Source organism: Dreissena polymorpha, chromosome 10 (assembly GCF_020536995.1).
Source record: "Dreissena polymorpha isolate Duluth1 chromosome 10, UMN_Dpol_1.0, whole genome shotgun sequence".
NCBI lineage: Eukaryota > Metazoa > Mollusca > Bivalvia > Myida > Dreissenidae > Dreissena > Dreissena polymorpha.
This window is the reverse complement of record NC_068364.1, coordinates 29,086,504-29,107,462: the sequence shown is the minus strand read 5'-3', so window position 1 is coordinate 29,107,462 and position 20,959 is coordinate 29,086,504. Positions and strand designations below refer to the sequence as shown.

At 35.6% G+C, this 20,959-nt stretch overlaps 1 protein-coding gene across 2 annotated transcripts in view; it reads left to right on the top strand.

Moving 5' to 3' along the window:
* The window catches only part of LOC127846945 (cilia- and flagella-associated protein 65-like), a 97,928-nt gene extending 78,074 nt beyond the window's left edge, over positions 1-19,854 (top strand). Inside the window, exons 38-40 of one of the 2 annotated variants that reach the window (XM_052378379.1) lie at positions 16,079-16,194; positions 16,753-16,767; positions 18,144-19,854. In XM_052378379.1, the coding sequence (XP_052234339.1) occupies positions 16,079-16,194; positions 16,753-16,767; positions 18,144-18,306 (294 nt within the window). In that variant the 3' untranslated portion in view covers positions 18,307-19,854. The remainder of the gene's footprint in view (positions 1-16,078; positions 16,195-16,752; positions 16,768-18,143) is intronic. The other variant, XM_052378378.1, reaches the window with a different exon arrangement.
* The last annotated feature ends 1,105 nt before the right edge of the window (positions 19,855-20,959 follow it).

Genomic DNA, 20,959 nt, shown 5'->3' with positions numbered 1-20,959 from the left:
CAAAATATTCCATAAGAGCGGAAAGTGTCATCTGTGAACTGGGCAGACTCCTCTGAGACACTCTCGAGTCTGGTTCTTGGCTAATGAAGCCACATGTCAGAAGGACATATTGTTTATTATATCATAAGAGTACAAGACAAAATTGAATTAAAAATCTTCTCTACAGACTTAATGCTTTTTTAAAAACAAAAATCAATTTGCCTTCAAGTTTCTTAATGTATCAAATTTATGTTGTTTGTGTATACAATCTAAAATTAACTGGTAATGGGAAAAAAATAATCTTATATCAATTATATATCTTTTCGAATCTGTAAGATCATAATTTTGACATATAAGAATATGAGTTTTAAAGAATTTTATGGAAAAATGTGATGTTATCGATTAAAAAGGATAAAAAATCTGCAATTAAGATAGAATTTCATTAGAAATTTGTTGTCATACGTATTTTTCCACGAAAAAACTGCAATAATTTTTAGAATTGTATGAGACATTTGTTCTCTCCTTTTTTTACACGTGAAATTTATTCTCATGGTTTTAAACACAAAAATTCTTCTATAAGAAGTGATCATTTAAGAAAATTATGTCTAATTATGTGTAATTAAATTTGTCAACTTGCTTTGCAGGCGGAGGAAGGCTACCTAGATTTTGGTGACGTGATTGTTGGCAGCTCGGCCTCGAAGCACATCACACTGTTCAACAACAGCAGCTGCAGCCTGCACTACCGGCTCTCCATTGACCAGACCCTGGATGGACCGTATCCAGAGGAAATGACGAGGACCGATAAAATTGGTAAAACTGCAAGCTGTGATCTGTGAAAACTGGGCTTAATGCATGTGCCTAGTGTCATCCCAGATTTGCCTGTGTATATGCTTTGGCTAATCTGAGACAAAACTTTTTGCTTTTATGGTATTTTTTATTTAAAAGAATTTTCTTCTAAGGGAAAATCCAGATAAGGCAGAAAGTGTCATCCCTGATTATAGCCTGTGCATACTACACAGGCTAATCTAGGACGACACTTAACATCAATGCATTAAGCCCTGTTTTCCCAGAGTGAGGCTCATTTTTTTTACATGTTGTATGCCTCCCCTTTCCCACCCTCATCACAGTAGAGGAGTGTATACTAGATTCACCATGGACATCTGTCTGTCTGTAGACATGAACCTGAAGAAGAATGCTTTTCATTGGAACTTACAGTTATTGTTCGTTACTGTATAAAGTCGTGGATGTGCAAACGTTGTTATTGTGCATACAAATTTGCTGTAGTTAAATATGCCCCTTTTCAACTGATAATTTTTTTGATTGTGTGCTTGAATTAGTTCCCGCGTTAGTATTTCTGAGATTTCTTGAAAACAGGCCCAACATGTTGCTAACAGACATAATATTATTTTTTGGACAATAGCATTCAACATTTCACTGGCATAGAAAATAAAGAAAATGATTAAAGATTTTTTTTTACTATTTGCTGCTGCTTTCAGGACTCGAACTGGACAGAATGGAGGGCATTATACCAGCGCGCTCTCGACAGATCATCTCCGCGATGGTTCGACCAATCAGACGAGTGACGTACCAGTTCGCCATTTCGTACCAGCTTATAACCCCAGAAGGTGTGCATTTGCTGTTGATAAATTTGAACCTATTAATTTTAGCTAGCTTTTATCTTTTCTGGGAATACCCTATAATTCTATTTTTAGACGTCTTATTGGAATACCCTATAATTCTATTTTTAGATGTCTTATTGGAATACCCTATAATTCTATTGTTAGATGTCTCCAGTGCCTCCACCCAGGAACCCCAGCATCTGTGTCACATTCTTGTTACGGGGGTTTTCCCAACAATGTCCATCACAGATGCCCGCTGCTTTGGAAGTGCTGTTGGCATCAGCAAGAAGCAGCTGTGGTCACTTTTCTCCTTGGACAAGTAAATGCTCCTTCCCCCTACAAAAAAGTGTTTTGCATAGTTTAAGTATATTTTAATTGTATGCATGAGAGTAACTGGCATTCATGAAAATAAGTGATATAAATTAGCCGAAGATTACACTTTTTTGTTCCAATGAAATATTTACTTTAAACCTATTTATATAAGCTTGATTGTAGCAAAAGCCTCAGGCTTATTGAGACGTGCCTGAGGGCCGCTTCATGGGTAGAACCAGTACTTCGTATCTTTGGGTGACATCTTAAAGACGCTCTTACAATTAAAGAAAAATCCAGTCTAGGCTAAAAGTGTCATCCCAGATGAGCCTGTGTTGACTGCACGGGCTCATGTGGGACGACACTTTACACTCATGCATTAAGACCATTTATCTAGAGTGCGGCCCATTTGTTGAATGCCCAATTATTAACACTGATAAGCACATATAATCATATATAAACTTTGAAAAATAACAACAAATTTGTTTAATGCCCAATTACAAAGACTGATAATCATATATTACCTTTTAGCCTCAACGTTTGTCTGGACTCAGACCCGTCGGCCCGCGAGCTCATGTACAGCGTGCAGACTCGACACAGCCACCAGCGCCGCCCGCCTGTATACACGCGCGCCATCATGGACTTCAACTTCAGCGCTGCGCCACTGGGTAGCGAGGCGTGCTTTGTGAACCTGATGTTTGAGAATACGGGCACCGTTGCAACAGAATGGTACGGCATGTGTTGTTACTTCAAATATATGTATTTAGCTGGAAACCCACCAAATGCCTTGGTTAATTGTTAATAAAGAGAACAGTCCCCAAATGGGGATCAAACCTGGCTCAACCTGATAGCACTTTGAACACCATATCAACTACACCATTTAGATTTCTACTTTGTTTTTTTACTGGTCTCTGTTACATCCAATTATCCCTTTAACTAAGCCATAATGATGTTTTTCATATCCATGACCCATCCAAAATACACATGTTTTTCATATGTTTGCCAGGGCCTTACTGTTCCCAACTGACCTACATTTTGTTTATTTACCTGTCTCTAATTGATTCAATTATGCCCTGAATTAAGCCATAATGCTGTTTTTCTTATTCATGACCCATCCAAAATACACAGATGTTTTTATATGTTTTTCGAGGGCCTTCCTGTTCCCGTCTGATCTACATACGGAGCTGGAGTATTGGGCAGAGACTGGGGAGTTTGATGAGGATGAATTGCACGAGGTATGATACAAGGTGGTTGTTACTAAAGTTTTTAATTCATTCGCCCTCTGGAAAAGTGGGGCTTTATGCATGTGCGTAAAATGTTGTCCCAGATTAGTTTGAAGGGACAAAATTAACCCATAATGCTTATCAGGTAGACACTTTCAGCTTGTATAGAATTGTTTGTTTATAGAAAGTATCTTCTTAGAAATATTCAAGTTTGGAGCGGAAACTGTTGTCCCTGATAAGCCTGTGCAGACTTCACAGGCTAATCTTGGACAACACTTTACGCACATTCTTTAAGGCTTGTTTTCACAGAGGGAGGCTAAAAATTTTTGCAAGGACTTAATTCAATACATTTTTAATATTAACAACATTAAAAAAACAAGGAATGTTAAATGGGAAAAGATAGTTTTCCTTCTCAAATAAATATCAATTTATTAAGAATTCAGAATGATTGCTGCTTTGGCTTGAAATATTTGTATGTGTCGGATACATAAAACAACTACAACTATATGGAATATTGTAAATTTAATACATTTAATACTCCTTAATTTTCTATTAAAAAAGCTGGTGTGTGTTTTATAGTTTGTATAAAGAATTGTTAGCAAACTGTGAAACAGACACAAATATAGATAAAGAAAGCTACATTGTTCAACCCCAGATGAAAGTCATGGACAACAACCTGTTCACTATTGAGCCTCGCAAGGGCAAACTTGACCCAGGAGAGTGCGGTAGCGTCACGTTCAGCTATAAACACTTCATCGCCGGAACTGACAGACTGCCCGTGCTGCTGAAGTTGGCCCGTGGAAGAGAAATCCTGGTACACTGAAGTTTTGTTCACATTTCATCAATAGAATACAATTTAAATCCTTAACCACTCAGATACGCTTTTGTAGTTCCTCATAAAATGAAATGAAATTAAAGACCTTTCTTACTTCAAGTTTTCCAGCCTTCATTTTCAATCCTCAGATACTCCATAGTGAGCAGCAAAGTACGGTATACAAACCTGAATGGACTATGAGTTACTCGCAGGCTGTTCTGGTTTTATGCTGGTTGTCTTATAGCCATTTACACTTTATTTCTTATAGAAAATGTGTTAACTGCAGCAAATTTTTACATATATATTTAAGTCTTTTATTCGAAAATGTGGACTGTAAGTTTCATTTTGGTTTGATGGTGTAAATAGCCTAAGGCTTTTTGAGAAACTATTCCTGCTTAGAACCAGATTTACACCTTTTTTCTGTAAAGTTTTGTCTGTTTTCGACTTTAAAAGATGCCCATCTATGATCGGAAATCTGTCGTCTTATAAAAAGGCAAATTTTATCGATATGACCATATATATTAATAAATGTTGCCTTTTTCAGTTGAAAATAAATTGATGTTAACAATTTATTGATTAAATAGAAGCTGCCTCCACTTACTCTTGATAATATATGACTATGTGTATTTAATGTTGTCTACTTCTTTTCAGTTGAATTTCATCGGTGTGACTGTTGACCAGGACAGACACTACATTCACTTCCCGTCCAGCAAGCACATGTTCACACCAGTGCCTGTGGGAGAAAAGATCAGCCCTAAACAGGTACATTTGCAGAGTTGAACAACAAAGAGTTCTTTATTGCCTGATTAGTAACCAAAATGAGGAAGTTATTTAAATTCTAACATAATTTTGTAAAGATTTGCGCTACAATATAAGAACTATATTTTGCAATAGTGAGGCCCAGTTTAGGTGTATAGTATCCTCCCAGATTAGCCCGTGTGGACTGCACAGGCTGATCTAGGGCAATACTTAACTCACATGCATTTAGCCCTGTATTTCCATACCACATGTCATATAATTTAAATTTACAATTTTACCAAATTTTCATTAACCCAATTTTCATTCAATCCAATTTTCATTTAACCCAATTTTCACCATTTAACCCAATTTCCACCATTTAAGCCAATTTTCAACATTTAACCCAATATCCACCATTTAAGCCAATTTTCATCATTTAACCCAATTATCACTATTAAACCCAATTATCTTCATTTAACCCAATTTTCAGGTGTATGAGCTGTATAACGGTGGAGCCACATCCGTCCGCTACCAGTTTGACCTCACACCTCTTGACCTCATACGTCAGGAGAACTTTGACCAGCCAATCTTCGAGTGCCTCAATCCAATGGGAGAAATCCCACCTGGGCGATCGTTGAACATTGAGTGGAGATTTTCACCTATTGAGGCTAAGACGTACATGGTTAGTATAAGAAGTTATTTTTACCATGGTGAATGTTTATAAGTCTTTTTGAGAAGATTGTTATTCATGTACCTTCAGATTGTGTGAAATATCTGCTAAAAAGTTATTTGGAATTCATTTAAAACTTTTTTCTGCTTTTTTTTCAAGATGTCCACATAAAAGTGACCTTCATCAATATAGAAATGTATTATGATTCAATCTTAAATTACTGTAACTACTCTATGTTTTCGGACAGTCTAAGTTTTCGGACACCCCCTTTTTTAGCAAAAATAATTATTTTTCGTGACTCTTAATTTTCGGACACACAAGTTTTCCTCCATAATTAATGTTAAGTTTTTGGACAGTATATTCAGCGCTATTTGACCAAATTTCGGTCCTGTTTCGATATCTAATGACACTTCGATCATGCGGTTTTACAACCAGATTAACACAATAAAACATGGCCTGAGGGCAACGGACCATTACATTTGCGTTATTGGGTAAATAACATTGTAAACCGGTATTAAACAATGGTTTCGCCCGATAGCATAAGCGTTATGACAATTACCAGGGGTAGTGCCAATTAACAGTTCAATTATCTACCGCAATTGTACAACCCCTTTTCAGTAAAATAACTGTGACAAATACTAAACGCTTCAAAGTGTGATGCACCCTATTGCAGGTTTTAAGAACAATGGAAGGTGTTAGACAGCAACTATCGGAAATGAACAAACAAAGAATTCACAGTTTGCTTTTTTTTATTGCGTTAATTACAGGTTCATACTAGCGGGTATCGGTACATCGCATGCTCATCTTTGAACTCGTTGGTCAAAGTACAACCTTGTATTAACTTTCTGTCAAATAAATTAAGCATTTAAAATTATTTAAAATGCAGCGCAAACATATATAACTGTAATTTTTACTATACGGCATGGTATTTTACAAGCGCGTGCTATCACCAATAGTCATGGATACAATTGACGCTATTTTCGGACACTTCAATTTTCGACTCAGTTTTCGGACACCTGTATTTGTTATATCTTTTTCATATCTAAGTTTTCAGACACAAATAAAATTAATTATTTTTGTGTATCCGAAACAATAGAGTAATTACGGTACCTTAATTTTTTGTCAATGTAATATGGCAAGATTGGTTTGTCACATGTGCATAATAGTAAAAAATTGTTTGCAACTAGGGATAAGTGTAGTTGGAAGTAAGTTCAGATAATTTATGGCTGCAAATATTTTGAAGAAAATATTTTTAAGCACAAACTCCTTAAATACAGCTTACTTTATCCAACTTAAAAAAAAAATTATGAAAAGAATATCCGTAGAATTAAAACCCCGAGAATAAATCATTTCCCAAATACAGGTGGATGTCCCAATTCATGTGCACAATGGTGACACGGCCATCGTTACGTTCACGGGTGTCGGGTATGACAAGAGGATCATGGGAGAGACCATGCCCATGACTGACCAGCAGGATCTGACCGGAGTGCCCGGAGTGCAGAGCGTGCCAGTTCCCGGACAGGTGAGAAGTTACTTACCCCTGTATTGAAAAGTAAAGGTGAACATCCTATTTGATTAGGAGTTACTTGACCTTATATTGCAGAATAAAGGTAAACTTTATGTTAAGTTAGGAGTTACTCCCGTTTATACCATATTGTAAAATACCGGCAAACTTCATATTAGATTATGAGTTAGTTCCCCTTATATATTGTAAACTATTGGTAATCTTTATATTAGATTTGGAGATACTTCTACTTCATATATATTGTTAAATACAGGTAAACTTCATATTAGGTTAGGAGTTACTTGCTCTTATATATTTTAAAATACAGGTCAACTTCATATGAGATTAGGTGTTACTTCCCATGGTTAATTGTCAATACATTGAAGTTAATTATTGTTACCGTAGTTACAATAAAACATTATGTCCTGATATTTGCTGTAATGATATTTAGTTATTGCTCTTCCTTTCTCTAAAACATGTGAGCTGCGTAAGTGTATGATAGCAGCTGATTCAAAAATCAACAGTTAAAGACGTAAACATAAGACATAATATTGTAAAGTTGGTTATCTATGCTCTTCACAGCTGGCGTTCCTGTCACAAGAGAGGATCTCCTTCGGGAATCTGCCCCTGTTTTGCCGTGGACGTCGGATGGTGTTTGTGAGCAACAAGTCGAAGAACCGCCCTGTGTCATTTGAGTGGCATGTAACCTGCCCTTCTGATAGTCAGGTGAGAAACAAGTCAGAGAACCGTCCTTTGCCATTTATTGGCATGTAACCTGACCTTTCGACAGTCAGATATGTGATTTTATTAGCTCGGCTGTTTTCGGTCATAGCCAGCTCGTCATGTCCGTCATCCGCCGTCCATGCCGTGCTAAAACCTTAACATTTTGGTAACCTTTTGAACATTGGCTCTTAAATCATTGTGCTTCCACCTACAACATTGAAACTTGATATGTAGCTGCATCTTGATGAGTTCTACACGCCACACCCATTTTTGGGTCACTAGGTCAAAGGTCAAGGTCACCCTGACCTCTAAAAAAAAAAATCTGACAAGCTTTCATTTATTAAAAAATGCACCCACAGCCGAGCGTTGGCAACCGTTCTGCGGTGCTCTTGTTTTATACTCATATGTCTGAGTAATTCCCCTTGTCATTTGTTGGCATGTAACCTGCCCCACTGACAGTATATCAATTTATATGTATATCTGACAGTGTCAGGTCCAATGGGCCGGCTTTGATTCCAAAATACCATGATGCCTTCATTTCAATATTCCACGTAACATCTTTGATAAGACTGATTGATAGAAAGTAATCATGCAATAAGTAAAATCTTAAATTTTAAAACAAAATTTCAATGCAACACACGATAATAATAATCCTTTGATCATTTTAATCCTGCTTAATGAAATTCTGTTGAAATGACTGCAAATTATAATTGGATTCACATATTTATTTTCCAGTTCCTGTCCATTGGACCCGTGCGAGGATACCTGAACCCTGGTGAAAGCCAGATGTGCCGTGTGAACTTTGTAGCGGCAGGTCAACCCTCGTTCTACGATTTAGACCTCGTCTGTGAGGTAAGTGTGAACTTTGTAGCAGCCAGTCAACCCAAGTTATACAATTTAGACCTCAAGTGAACTTTGTAGCAGTAGGTCAACCCTAGTTTTACGATCTAGACCTCGTCTGTGAGGTAAGTGTGAACTTTGTAGCGACTTGTCAACCCTCGTTCTACAATCTAGACCTCGTCTGTGAGGTTAGTGTGAGCTTTGTAGTGGCCGGTCAAACCTCATTCTATGATCTAGACCTCGTCTGTGAGGTAAGTGTGAACTTTGTAGTGGTCGGTCAACCCTCATTCTACGATCTAGACCTTGTCTGTGAGGTTAGTGTGAACTTTGTAGTGGCCGGTCAAACCTAGTTATACGATCTAGACCTCGTCTGTGAGGTAAGTGTGAACTTTGTAGTGGTCTGTAAACCCTCATTCTACGATCTAGACCTCGTTTGTGAGGTAAGTGTGAACTTTGTAATGGTCTGTAAACCCTCATTCTACGATCTAGACCTCGTTTGTGAGGTAAGTGTGAACTTTGTAATGGTGGGTAAACCCTTATTCATTCTACAAGCTAGACCTCGTCTGTAAGGTAAGTGCGACCTTTGTAGTGGTCTGTAAACCCTCATTCTACAATCTAGACCTCGTCTGTGAGGTAAGTGTGAACTTTGTAGCGACCTGTCAACCCTCGTTCTACGATCTAGACCTCGTCTGTGAGGTTAGTGTGAACTTTGAAGCGGACTTTCAACCTTCATTATAGGATCTAGACTTCATCTGTGAGGTTAGTGTGAACTTTGTAGCGGCCATCAAACCTAATTATACGATCTAGACTTAATCTGTAGGGTAAAGTGTGAGCTTTCAAGTAGCCAGTCAAACTTTGTTCTACGATCTAGACCTTGTATGTGAGGTATTGTGTTAACTTTGTAGCAGCCCTTCAACCCTCATTATACTATCTAGACCTCGTCTGTGAAGTAAGGCAATCAGTGCCACTTCCACTTATGTCTATCATATTTAAATTAAAATAAACCTTGCTCTGAAAAAACGAGGCTTAATGCATGTGCGTTAAGTGTAGTCCCATGTACAAGGTACAATCAAAGGTCTGACTACACTGCTCTTTGTTTACCTTATTAACCCTTTCCCCCATTAGAAGCAAAGTGAAAATGGCTATTGTAACCAGCATGAAACCAGAACAGCTTGTGAGTAACTCGCAGTCTGTTCAGGTTTTATGCTGTTTGCTGCTCATCAGTATTGTTAGGTTGCGAATGAAGCCTTTAAAACTTGAATTAAGTAAGAAAGGTATTGAATTTAATGTAACTTTTTAAGGGACTACAAATGCTTCAAAATATGTATCTAAGTGGTAAAGCTTTAATATTGTTCATTTGTTTGGTTCCTAATAGCTTGTTTTTCTACGTTCATAGGTGACAGACCAAGTTGAGTACAATGACTACAAGAACAGGCTTGCAGAATGGGAGGCGGAACGCTTACGACAGAAATATGAGTTCACGATCACAGAAAACGATCTTGATGCTGATAAACGCATTGGCAGCCCCGAGATAACGGTAATTTCAAGAGTAGTTTATAACAATTTATGTTACAGTCTGAAATTTCCACAGATAATGGTAATTTAAAGATAACATTTTTATTATATTTTCTTAAATAAATAATTTATCTGAATTTTTCAAAATTGTGAGACATAAACATGTCTTAAATATTCATACATTTTTACAGTTTTTATAAAAGAAGTCCTCAGGACTGACATTTTTAAGCTCAATTTATTAGAAAGTTTAATTAAACCCTTGATCCTTAGTGTCCATTTGTACAAGCGTTCATTATAAGATTCCAATGAATCCAGTTTGGATGTGTTTAAAATTTGCTCAGTTATTGTTTAATCTGGTAAGGGATTTAAGCTTCGGCTGAGGATGTGTATAATGAATTAATCAGCATCTGTAGTACAATTAAAGGAAACTCAAATGATCTTTAAGTCTAAACAAATTTTTGAAACCATTAAAAACAACATGCATTTTTTCAAATATTTACAATTAATTATTATTTAAAATTTGACTATTAAAATTAATGACTTTTCAAAATGCGCGTGAAAATTTTTTCATTTTTTTTTCACAAATTAGCAGTCATAATAGCCCTGTATCAATATATAATGCATACCAATTTTTATGCCCCCGAAGGAGGGCATATAGTGATCAGACTGTCCGTCCGTCTGTCCGTCTGTCCTTCCATCAAACTTTGCATTTAGGTTTCGAAAAATGCTCATTACTTCTATGTCCCTTGAGATATAACCTTCATATTTGATATGCATGTGTATATGGACAAGGCCTTTCCATACGCACAACAATTTTGACCCCTGTGACCTTGACCTTGAAGTAAGGGTCTGCCTTTAGGTTTCAAAATCTGCGTTTAGGTTTCGAAAAATGCTCATAACTTCTATATTCGTCCCTTGAGATATAACCTTCATATTTGGAATGCATGTGTATATGGACAAGGCCTTTCCATACGCACAAAAATTTTGACCCCTGTGACCTTGACCTTGAAGTAAGGGTCTGCGTTAAGGTTTCAAAATCTGCGTTTAGGTTTCGAAAAATGCTCATAACTTCTATGTCCCTTGAGATATAACATTCATATTTGGTATGCATGTGTATATGGACAAGGCCTTTCCGTACGCACAACAATTTTGACCCCTGTGACCTTGACCTTGAAGTAAGGGTCTGCGTTTAGGTTTCAAAATCTGCTTATAGGTTTCGAAAAATGCTCATAACTTCTATGTCCCTTGAAATATAACCTTTATATTTGGTATGCATGTGTTTATGGACAAGGCCGTTCCATATGCACACAAACTTTGACTCCTGTGACCTTTACCTTGAAGTAAGGGTCTGCGTTTAGGTTTCAAAATCTGTGTTAAGGTTTCGAAAAATGCTCATAACTTCTATGTCTCTTGAGATATGACCTTCATATTTGGTGTGAATGTGTATATGGACAAGGCATTTCCATACGCACAACAATTTTGACCCCTGTGACCTTGACCTTGAACTTAGGGTCCACGTTTAGGTTTTGAAATCTATGTTTAGGTTTTGAAAAATGCTCATAACTCCTATCAAAGCGTTTATAGGGGGCATATGTCATCCTATGGTGACAGCTCTTGTTTAATTTTAGATTTTGAGGTATAATACTAGGTGTAATACATGGTAAAGTACAGTACCCAATATTAAATTGTTTCCCAGGCCTGTTTTGCAATCTAGATAAATCCAGATACCGGGTACTGTAAAAGGTGAATACTGCATGTAATACATGGTTAAGTACGGTATTCTTTGTTTCATTCAGGACTTGGAGCCACTGAAGCAGAAGACAGCTGATGATGCGTTGAGGATGAGCGAAACAGACTTTGCTAAATATAAGGTGATTTTATTGCAAATTCTATTGAATGTACACAATCTTTTTATAATTGTAATGTGTTTTATGCATAGTCTTACCAATGCATGGAAATCAACTAACTATATGGCCACGTTTGCCCACCTTCGTTTTTTAAATAGTTTTGTACACATGAGTTTTTTCAAGAAAATCTAGGGACCATCCACAAATTTAAGCGGCCTTTTGTTTATTGGGCCCCTTCTCATTCCCATCCCAGTCCATTGAAAACCTTTTGTTTAATCTCATATTTGAGCTAAGTCACTTTCTAAGGCATTATGAGACACTCTCTAGTGCGTTTCCTGTTGAGAATTTTCTCAACACCAATGTGAGTTAAAATTTAGTTTAGTCTGAACCTATTTGTTTTGGTTTGATCACATCGAAAGCCTAAGTTATTTGAAACCCTCTCGAGTCCATTTACTGGAACTATAACCAGTGCTTGGTTTCTAAGGAGGAGATCTTAAGAATGCTACACCAGTGGGGATCGAACACATGACCTTCCAGTGGCTAGGCAGACACAATATCCACCATGTCCACTACGCCACAGAGTTTTAATTTGAAACAAAAGTATTAAATTATTTGGTTACAATAAGTAATTAATCAAACTTTTTATGTAAAAAGCTATATATATATATATATATATATATATATATATATATATATATATATATATATATATATATATATATATATATATATATAATAAGCTATAATTCTTGCCTATGTCATAATAAACTGGTTCCAAACAAAGAGTTGTCTATTTAAAGAAGCTAAAATCCATATCGTGCTGATTTTGAATATACTATAAGAACTTTTCAGTTTTAAGACATGTGTTTTTTTTACAATTGAGTATAAGAATTGCTTTGTGAATACGGGTCCTTTTATTGCTTTATATCACAGGAAGGCCAGAGTATGTATTTGTATAAGTCAAGCAGTTGGCCATTTTGTTAGCATAAGTTTGTGGAGTGAATTATGTCCACATTTCTCAAGCGATTCAATTGAAACAAAAGTTGTCATACCCAGACAATAGCTGCCTAAGTGATGCAGGGATATTAGTTATGTTTATGTCAAAGCTGTAGTTTCAACATTTTTAGTCATCTTCTCATTTAGACGCTGCCGCCAATAAGCAAGCTCTCGCCTGACGAGGAGAAAAATGAATGTGAGCGACGCCACAAGAAGGCCAATGAATTGTGGGAGAAACCAGAACCTCCCACGCCCTTCTTACTTCACCTCGGTCTTACAGCTCGCACCCACGACATTCGAGCCTTCCAGGCAAACTTCCCAGATGAGTACCGCAAATATTATGTTGATCGGTAATTGAGTTATTTTTCATGATTGTTGAGTGTGAACCATTATCCACTAAGTGCTAGTTGTTCATAAGTTATTTTATATTCTTCAATGATGTGTAACTTTATAAATTAAATATAATTATAATTATAAAGTAAACTTATAAAATTAAACATTATATTAAATTGAACTTATAAATTAAAACTGATGTTTTTGTGAAGTGTAGTTAACTTAATTTTTCTGACAAGGAACCAAATAAGTGTGAGATATTCTGCTAAAAACCATGGGAAGTGCTCTTATATTTTGAGAGTAGGTCAGGCAATTACCAGTATAAGACATTTTCAGTAAAATGCATATGCTTAAACACATCTAGAATGATTGGGGGCAATATATCAAGAGCATGTTTTTAGAGAAACTTAATTAATATAAACCTGTTTTAAAATTTATGAAAATATGTTCAACCTGTAACACACATTTTTGAATTGAAATTGGCTCTTTTAGTCTCTGTATCAATAATTAATATTTGTTTAACGCTAGTTACTCAAACAGAAAAGTTCAGCAGGCTTTCCTTGTGAAGGTCTTTTTTACACATGATTTGCTTGCAGGTGCCTCAGTGCAAACGAAGAAAAGAAAGATGCACCAGTCGATAACAAAAAGACGGAGATTATCGACTGCAAACAGTCGGAAGCAGATCTGATATCAGGAGTGATGGCTAACGTTCTCAGGTGGGTATTATCTTTACTTTGTCTGGCTGATCAGCAGAAGATCAGCCAAATGGTTATCATGCAGTTTTCATTGAAGAAGGTTAAAATTCAGTTGGTGAAATATCAAAAGTTCAAGGTCAAAGTAACAGATGCAAGCATTGTTTAAAGAAATTTCATTGATGGTGCACATTTAAGACTTGACTGCAAGTCAGGGGCCAAACAGTTTTTTTCCCAAATATGTCAAGTTTATACGCTAAGGCTTCACCAACTTTTTTATTCAGAAACTAAAACGATAACGGAACTTAATTTTGGAAATTCTCTTTTTTATACACAAGATAAAATGTTAATCAAACTTATTTTTTGAAATTCTGTATGCAGGGGCTTGCTGGATGACTCGGCGTTCCATGACAGCGTTGTCAAGGTGATGAAGGACCCAGTGCCTTACTTTGCCCAGATTGGGGCCCGGGCAGACAAACTAGAGCCCCGTCAGAGCCCTACCCCACCCAGCTCGCCTGTGGGTCGGCCTGGGACACGCCCTAGCCCGCCATCACCCCCTTCCAGTAAGGTTTCCTCTGCGTCCACGAAAAAACAGCGTAAGAGTAGCAAGTCATCTCTGAAGTCCGCGGACAGAAGCAAGGTAAGGACATTTTGACTGCACTGGAAACAGAGATTTAACCCTTTCCCACTCAGAAGCAAAGTGTAAATGGCTATGTGCAAATAGCATAAAGCCAGAACAGCCTGCGAGTAACTGGCAGTCTGTTCAGGTTTTATGCTGTTTGCTGTTCATCAGTATCTTAGGGTTGAAAATGAAGTCTTTATAATTTGAATCTAATAAAAAAGGTCTTTAATTAAATTCAACTTCCTAAGGGACTACAAATGCATGCATTAATGTCTTATTGTGTAACAATAAAATATGATGAGACGTTTTGAGAAACAAAAATCATTTACTGACAAAACATTATGTTGCTTTAACAAAACATGAATGAGTCTGGGCTGTACATCCTAAACCTTTTACCATTGCAATTTATTTTTCACCATTGGAATCCTTTTATCAAAGACCTTTGGAGGCTTAGTGACCAGGAAGGCATACACACGTGAATCTAAGATGCAAACAATCAAATTAATTGTAAAGTAGATTCACCTGTCCATGTCAATCAAGGATTGAGGGTGCAACAGTTAGATTTTTATGCTCCCCAACAAATTTTTGGGGGAGCATATAGTCGCTGCTTCGTCTGTTCGTGTGTGTGTCCGTCCGTGCACATTTTTTTTCCGGGCTATTTCTCAGCAATTAATGACTGGAATTCAATTAAACTTTATGGGAAGCTTCACTACCAAGAGGAGATGTGCATATTATCAGCCGGTTCTGGTCAGATGATTTTTCACAGAGTTATGGCCCTGTAAAATTTTCCATTAACTGTACATATAGTGCAATTCTTGTCCGGGCTATTTCTCAGCAACTAATGACTGGAATTCAATGAAACTTTATGGGAAGCTTCACAACCAAGAGGAGATGTGCATATTATCAGCCGGTTCTTGTCGGATGATTTTTCACAGAGTTATGGCCCTTTGAAATTTTCCATTAACTGTACATATAGTACAATTCTTGTCCCGGCTATTTCTCAGCAACTAATGACTGGAATTCAATGAAACTTTATTGGAAGCTTCACTACTAAGAGGAGATGTGCATATTATCAGCGGGTTCTTGTCGGATGATTTTTTACTGAGTAATGACCCTTTGAAATTTTTAAGTTGCTAAACCATCCATCGTATTATTTTGTCCAAAGTTATGCCCCTCAAGACGTTTCCTTTTATCTGAATATATAGTGCAATATTGTGACAAAAAACACTTTAGGGAGCATCACCAGTCTCCGACGGTTTCTTGTTCATTTAAAGGACATCACTTCTAAGCAAAAGAGTTTTTTGTAACACCTATTGAGAGTTAACCCTTCCCACTTAGAGGCAAAGTGAATATGACTTTTGCAACCAGCATAAAACCAGAACAGCCTGCGAGTGATTCGCAGTCTGTTCAGGTTTTATGCTGTTTGCTGCTCATCAGTGTCTAAAGGTTGGAAATGAAACCTTTAAAACTTGAATCTAGTAAGAAAGATTTTCAATTTAATTACAGTTTTTAAGGGACCACAAATGCATCAAGATACATTTCTAAGTGATAAAGGGTTAAAAGAACTGTCAACCACAAATGACAAAAAAAGAAAAGTTCTGAAATACCGTATTTTTTTTCAATTAAGGTTAAATATCTTCTCGGAATATTTCAGGTGAGCACTCCGGACACTAAGGCCTCCAAGACGAGTACGCCACGCTACACAAAGGATGAGATACTGAAGGTTAAACAGGAAGAAGAGAGGTTGAAGGGAAAACAGGAAATGAAAAAGTAGGTTTTATAAGATGGTTGCGCAATTCTCAACATTTTTGAAAGGAAAACAGGAAAGGGAAAAGAAGGTTTTATAAGATGGTTGAAGGGAAAACAAGAAATGAAAAAGTATGTTTTATTAGATGGTTGAAAGAGAAACAGGAACTTAAATAGGTTTTAGAAGATGGTTGAAGGGGAAACTTGAAATTAAAAAGTGGGTTTTATTTTCTTAAATTAAGGAGAAAAGGAAATAAAAAAGTAGGTTTTATTTGATGGTTGGGCAATTCTCTTAACTCGGATACTAACAAATTTGTTGTATTGCAGTGCCTTTCATAAATGTTTATGGGAAACAAATTAGATATTAAAAATAGTAATTCAGTTTTAAGTTTTAATGTTTTGTAGATAATGGAAGTATTTTATAACATATATATAATTATGTTTTTATAAATTTTGGATGTTATTTTTACCTGTCTTAAACAAACTTTTTACATAAATTGTTAAATCATATTTATTGTTGATGTTCTATTGTATAATAATAATAATAATAATAATAATAATACTTTTTGGAATAATTTACAGGCTCATTCTGAATAAGTAAGCTGTACAGATTGTGTTAGTTTTTACATTTAAGTTAAAAAAAAAGTTATGTTATTTGTTACTGCATATATTTGATTGTATGTGCAGTAATGCAGTTGTGTTATTTAAATATGTTGAAGTTACATGTTTGTTTCTTTTTAAGATTTAACACAGTGCTTTAAATAATATACTATAAGCTGTTCATAACATGAACTCATTTCACTGAAGGAATAATGAAGACTGAACAAACTTTCAACTTAAAGTTTATAGACACTCCATATAAAAGTTGAATTTAGGTTAGACAGAATGTAATCGTTTTTGGTTACTAAGCAACAAAAAACATGGCCTCTTCACATTGTTTGTAAATAGATCCGGATGTCATATTTAAAAGCAACACATGTATTGATGCATACATGTTGAATAATGCATAGAAACAAAACAGACCTTTGACAAGTTTACACGGTACAGATTCATAAAGCTAAATTGGGAATATGTACAGAAATTCCTCAAAATCATTTGAAACACTTGACTAAAGAAAGTCCCAGTATTGTTTGTGTTAAGGTCTGTTTTACATCAAAACCCCTTAAGAAAGTAAATTGTGCAAAAATTGTTACTGCAATGAGGTATTTTTTTTAATCACAAAACATTGGATTGGATTTGATCTGAAAGCTTGCTTGAGAACAATTTAACTGAAGATTTTTTCTATAGCCTTGTTTGTGTCATTTTAACCGTTTCCTGCTCAGATGCATAGTTAAAATGGTTATATGCACCCAACATAAAGCTACAACAGGCTGTTAGGGTTTCATACTGTTTGCTACTCATCAATATCTAAGGGTTGGTAATGAAGCCTTGAAAACTTTGATCTATTAAGAAAGGTTTTTAAGTTGACTTATTAGGGAACTACGAAGGTTCAAAATGCGTATCTGAGCTGTTAAGGGTTGATTTCCCTACTTAATCCAACCCGTGAAACTTTGATACACATTATTTGTTCCTATTTGTATCTGAGCTGTTAAGGGTTGATTCCCTTTACACTGGAATTCTTGATACTTATAATATGTTCCTATTTGTATCTGAGCTGTTAAAGGTTGATTCCCCTTCGTAACCCAACACTGGAATTCTTGATACTCATTATTCATTCCTATTTGTATCTGAGCTGTTAAGGGTTAATTCCCCTACGTAACCCAACACTGGAATTCATCAGTCTCATAATACGTCCCTATTTGTATCGGAGCGGTAAAGAGTAAAATCCCCTACTTAAGGCAACACTGGAATTCATCATTCTCATAATACGTCCCTATTTGCAGACTGCCAGAGTGATATGTTCCTTTTTGCAGACTGCCAGAGTATATGTTCCTATTTCCAGACTGCCAGTGTTAATATGTTCCTATTTGCAGACTGCCAGAGTTCGGAAACAGTGTGGAGAGTGTATTGGAGAATACGATTTTGAACATCTTGTCCGAGGCACTGGAGGGAGAGTTCAACATCACGGCTCGGCCTCGATTTATTGCTCTGCCCAAGCGTAACGGGTCCTCGACAAGCAGAGCAGGAAAACTTTGAGATGTGACTTTATGTGAATTACTGACTTTGTACTGTATTGAAAATGTTTTATGAACATTTTTGAATATTGGTTGAGACATGATTTACTGTGAATTACTGACTTTGCATTGTATTGTATTGGATATATTTTATGATTTTTTTTTTTAATATTGGCTGTCATACGGGAGAATTTTGTTGTCAATGTTAAGTTTTCCGAATGTGTTGTTGATTAATTGAAAATAAAATGTATATGAAGTATCAGCACATGTTTTAAATTTGATTTTTTTTTTGTTTTCTTTTTTTGATTTCACAAATGTGAGGTGTTAATGACTGACCAAAGGTTTTTGTGATAATAAATTGAATAGGAATATTAATTGAGAATAATGTACATTCTTATCTTTAAATTTGGTTTGGATATATTAATTCAGTCATTCATGAAATAAACACATATGCTTCTAACTTCACTTTTCAAATGTATATGATATCCCACATATGTATTCTGCATAGCAAGAGCAAGGAAAAAATGCACGTATGTATATTAACAAGTCGGAAAACATACATATATATGATTTGAAATTAAGTTTGTTGTGCTAATATGTGCTAATACGAGTTATATATCAATTTAAAAAACATATATAATGCATTTACTTGTTTTGGAGTATTTAAGTTAAAACAAGTTATATGATCATTATCATTATTGAATATAGTGTAAAATATTATTGTTATTGCAGTATGCTCTAGACTGCGCTTACACTCACATGTTCAAGTTTATTATATAAATACAATGTATGTTATAATGTAATAGTGTTTAATTGCACGAGTGCCTGATAAATTCTGTGATGTCAATTGATAACTTTTATTGCAGACTAAAGTTTTTACACACACTTCATTTTCTTTCAGTACTTAATATCAAGATAGATCAACTGTCAAAATACAGCCTGACCAAAATTATTTTGTGCATTAATAATGTTCCACAGTATCTATCTAGTTCAGCAGTACATTGATGTTCTTTTAAGTTCATCTGTCATGTTTATTTAATTGTTTCTAAAATTTAGTGATCCTTCTAAAGATAAATTTGAACTTTTGTCACATGTAGAAATTTTCATAAGTTTGGTCTATAACTGTCTGTGATATATAAAGATTTTTAGTTAACGTTTGAACCTTTCTTGTTTGTAAATATGGTTTGTGCATGTGTATATGATTTTTTACGCTGATAAAAAAAGCTCCTATGTAAAAACTGAAGTTGCTTCAATTTATTTCATTTCTTAACTCTCTGGCTATTTTGCATTAATTTTTACTTTTAAAGATTGTGGACAAGTAAATATTGCTTACATGTAAATAAGTAATATATTATTTTTTGCTAAGCAGAAAACATTTAAATAAATATAAATTGAATCAAAGTTTCACTAAAGTACAACTTAAGATTTTGCTAAGTCACTTTCTAATACTGGCCCTCAATATCAATCTTGGTCTTCACTTAAAATCATTTTATTTATAAAAATACTTCGGTCAATGGTATGCAACGTATTTTATAACATTACATTTTGACAGATAAAATATTAATAAAGACACTTGTTGTTTGTTCTAACTTGCTTGAAAATTGATAAATAGCGTGTTTAAAAAAAATCATTAAATATTAATCAATTTTTTATCCCCGCCGAAAAATTTTCGGAGGGGATATAGTAATAGTCTCCGTCCGTCTGTCCATCCTTCCGTCTGTGCGTCCGTCTGTCCGTCCGTCCGAAACTTTGTCCGGAGCATAACTCTAAAACTACTGAAGGGATTGACTTAAAACTTGAAATATAAACAGATGGCAACTAGGAGAAGTGCAGTGACCAAGAACAATAACTCTATCTACCTTAGTTTTTAAATTATCTCCCCTTTTATTATCCCCCGCCAGAGGCGGAGGGATATTGTTTTGGCGTTGTCCGTCCGTCCATCCGTCCCTCCGGCACTTTTGTGTCCGGAGCCATATCTTGGAAGTGCTTTGGCTGATTTCATTGAAACTTCGTATGAGTATATATATGCATAAGAGGATGATGCACGCCAAATGGCATTGTACACCATCTGTTAAAAACAGAGTTATGGCCCTTTGTATCTTGAAAAAATGCTTTTTACTATAGGCACTTTTGTGTCCACAGCCATATCTTGGAAGTGCTTTGGCGATTTTCATTGAAACTTGGTATGAGTATATATATGGACAAGAGGATGATGCACGCCACATGACATTGTACACCATCTGTTAATTACAGAGTTATGGCCCTTTGTATCTTGAAAAAATGCTTTTTTTAGTGTCAAATATAACCCTTTTGTGTCAAGAAGCATATGGGCGGGGGATATCAATTCAACGAATTTGCTTGTTTAATTTAAAAGTAAATTTTTGTCCGGAGCATAACTCTAAAACTACTGAAGGGATTTACTTAAAACTTGAACTATAAACAGATGGCAACTAGGAAAAGTGCCGTAACCAAGAACCATAACTCTATCTACCTTAGATTTTGAATGATCTCCCCTTTTATTTAATTTCAAAGTAAATTTTTGTCCGGAGCATTACTCTAAATTTACTGAAGGCGTTTACTTGAAACTTGAAATATAAACAGATGGCAAGTAGGAGAAGTGCAGTGACTTAGAACCTAACTCTATTTACCTTAGCTTTTGTATTATCTACCTTTAT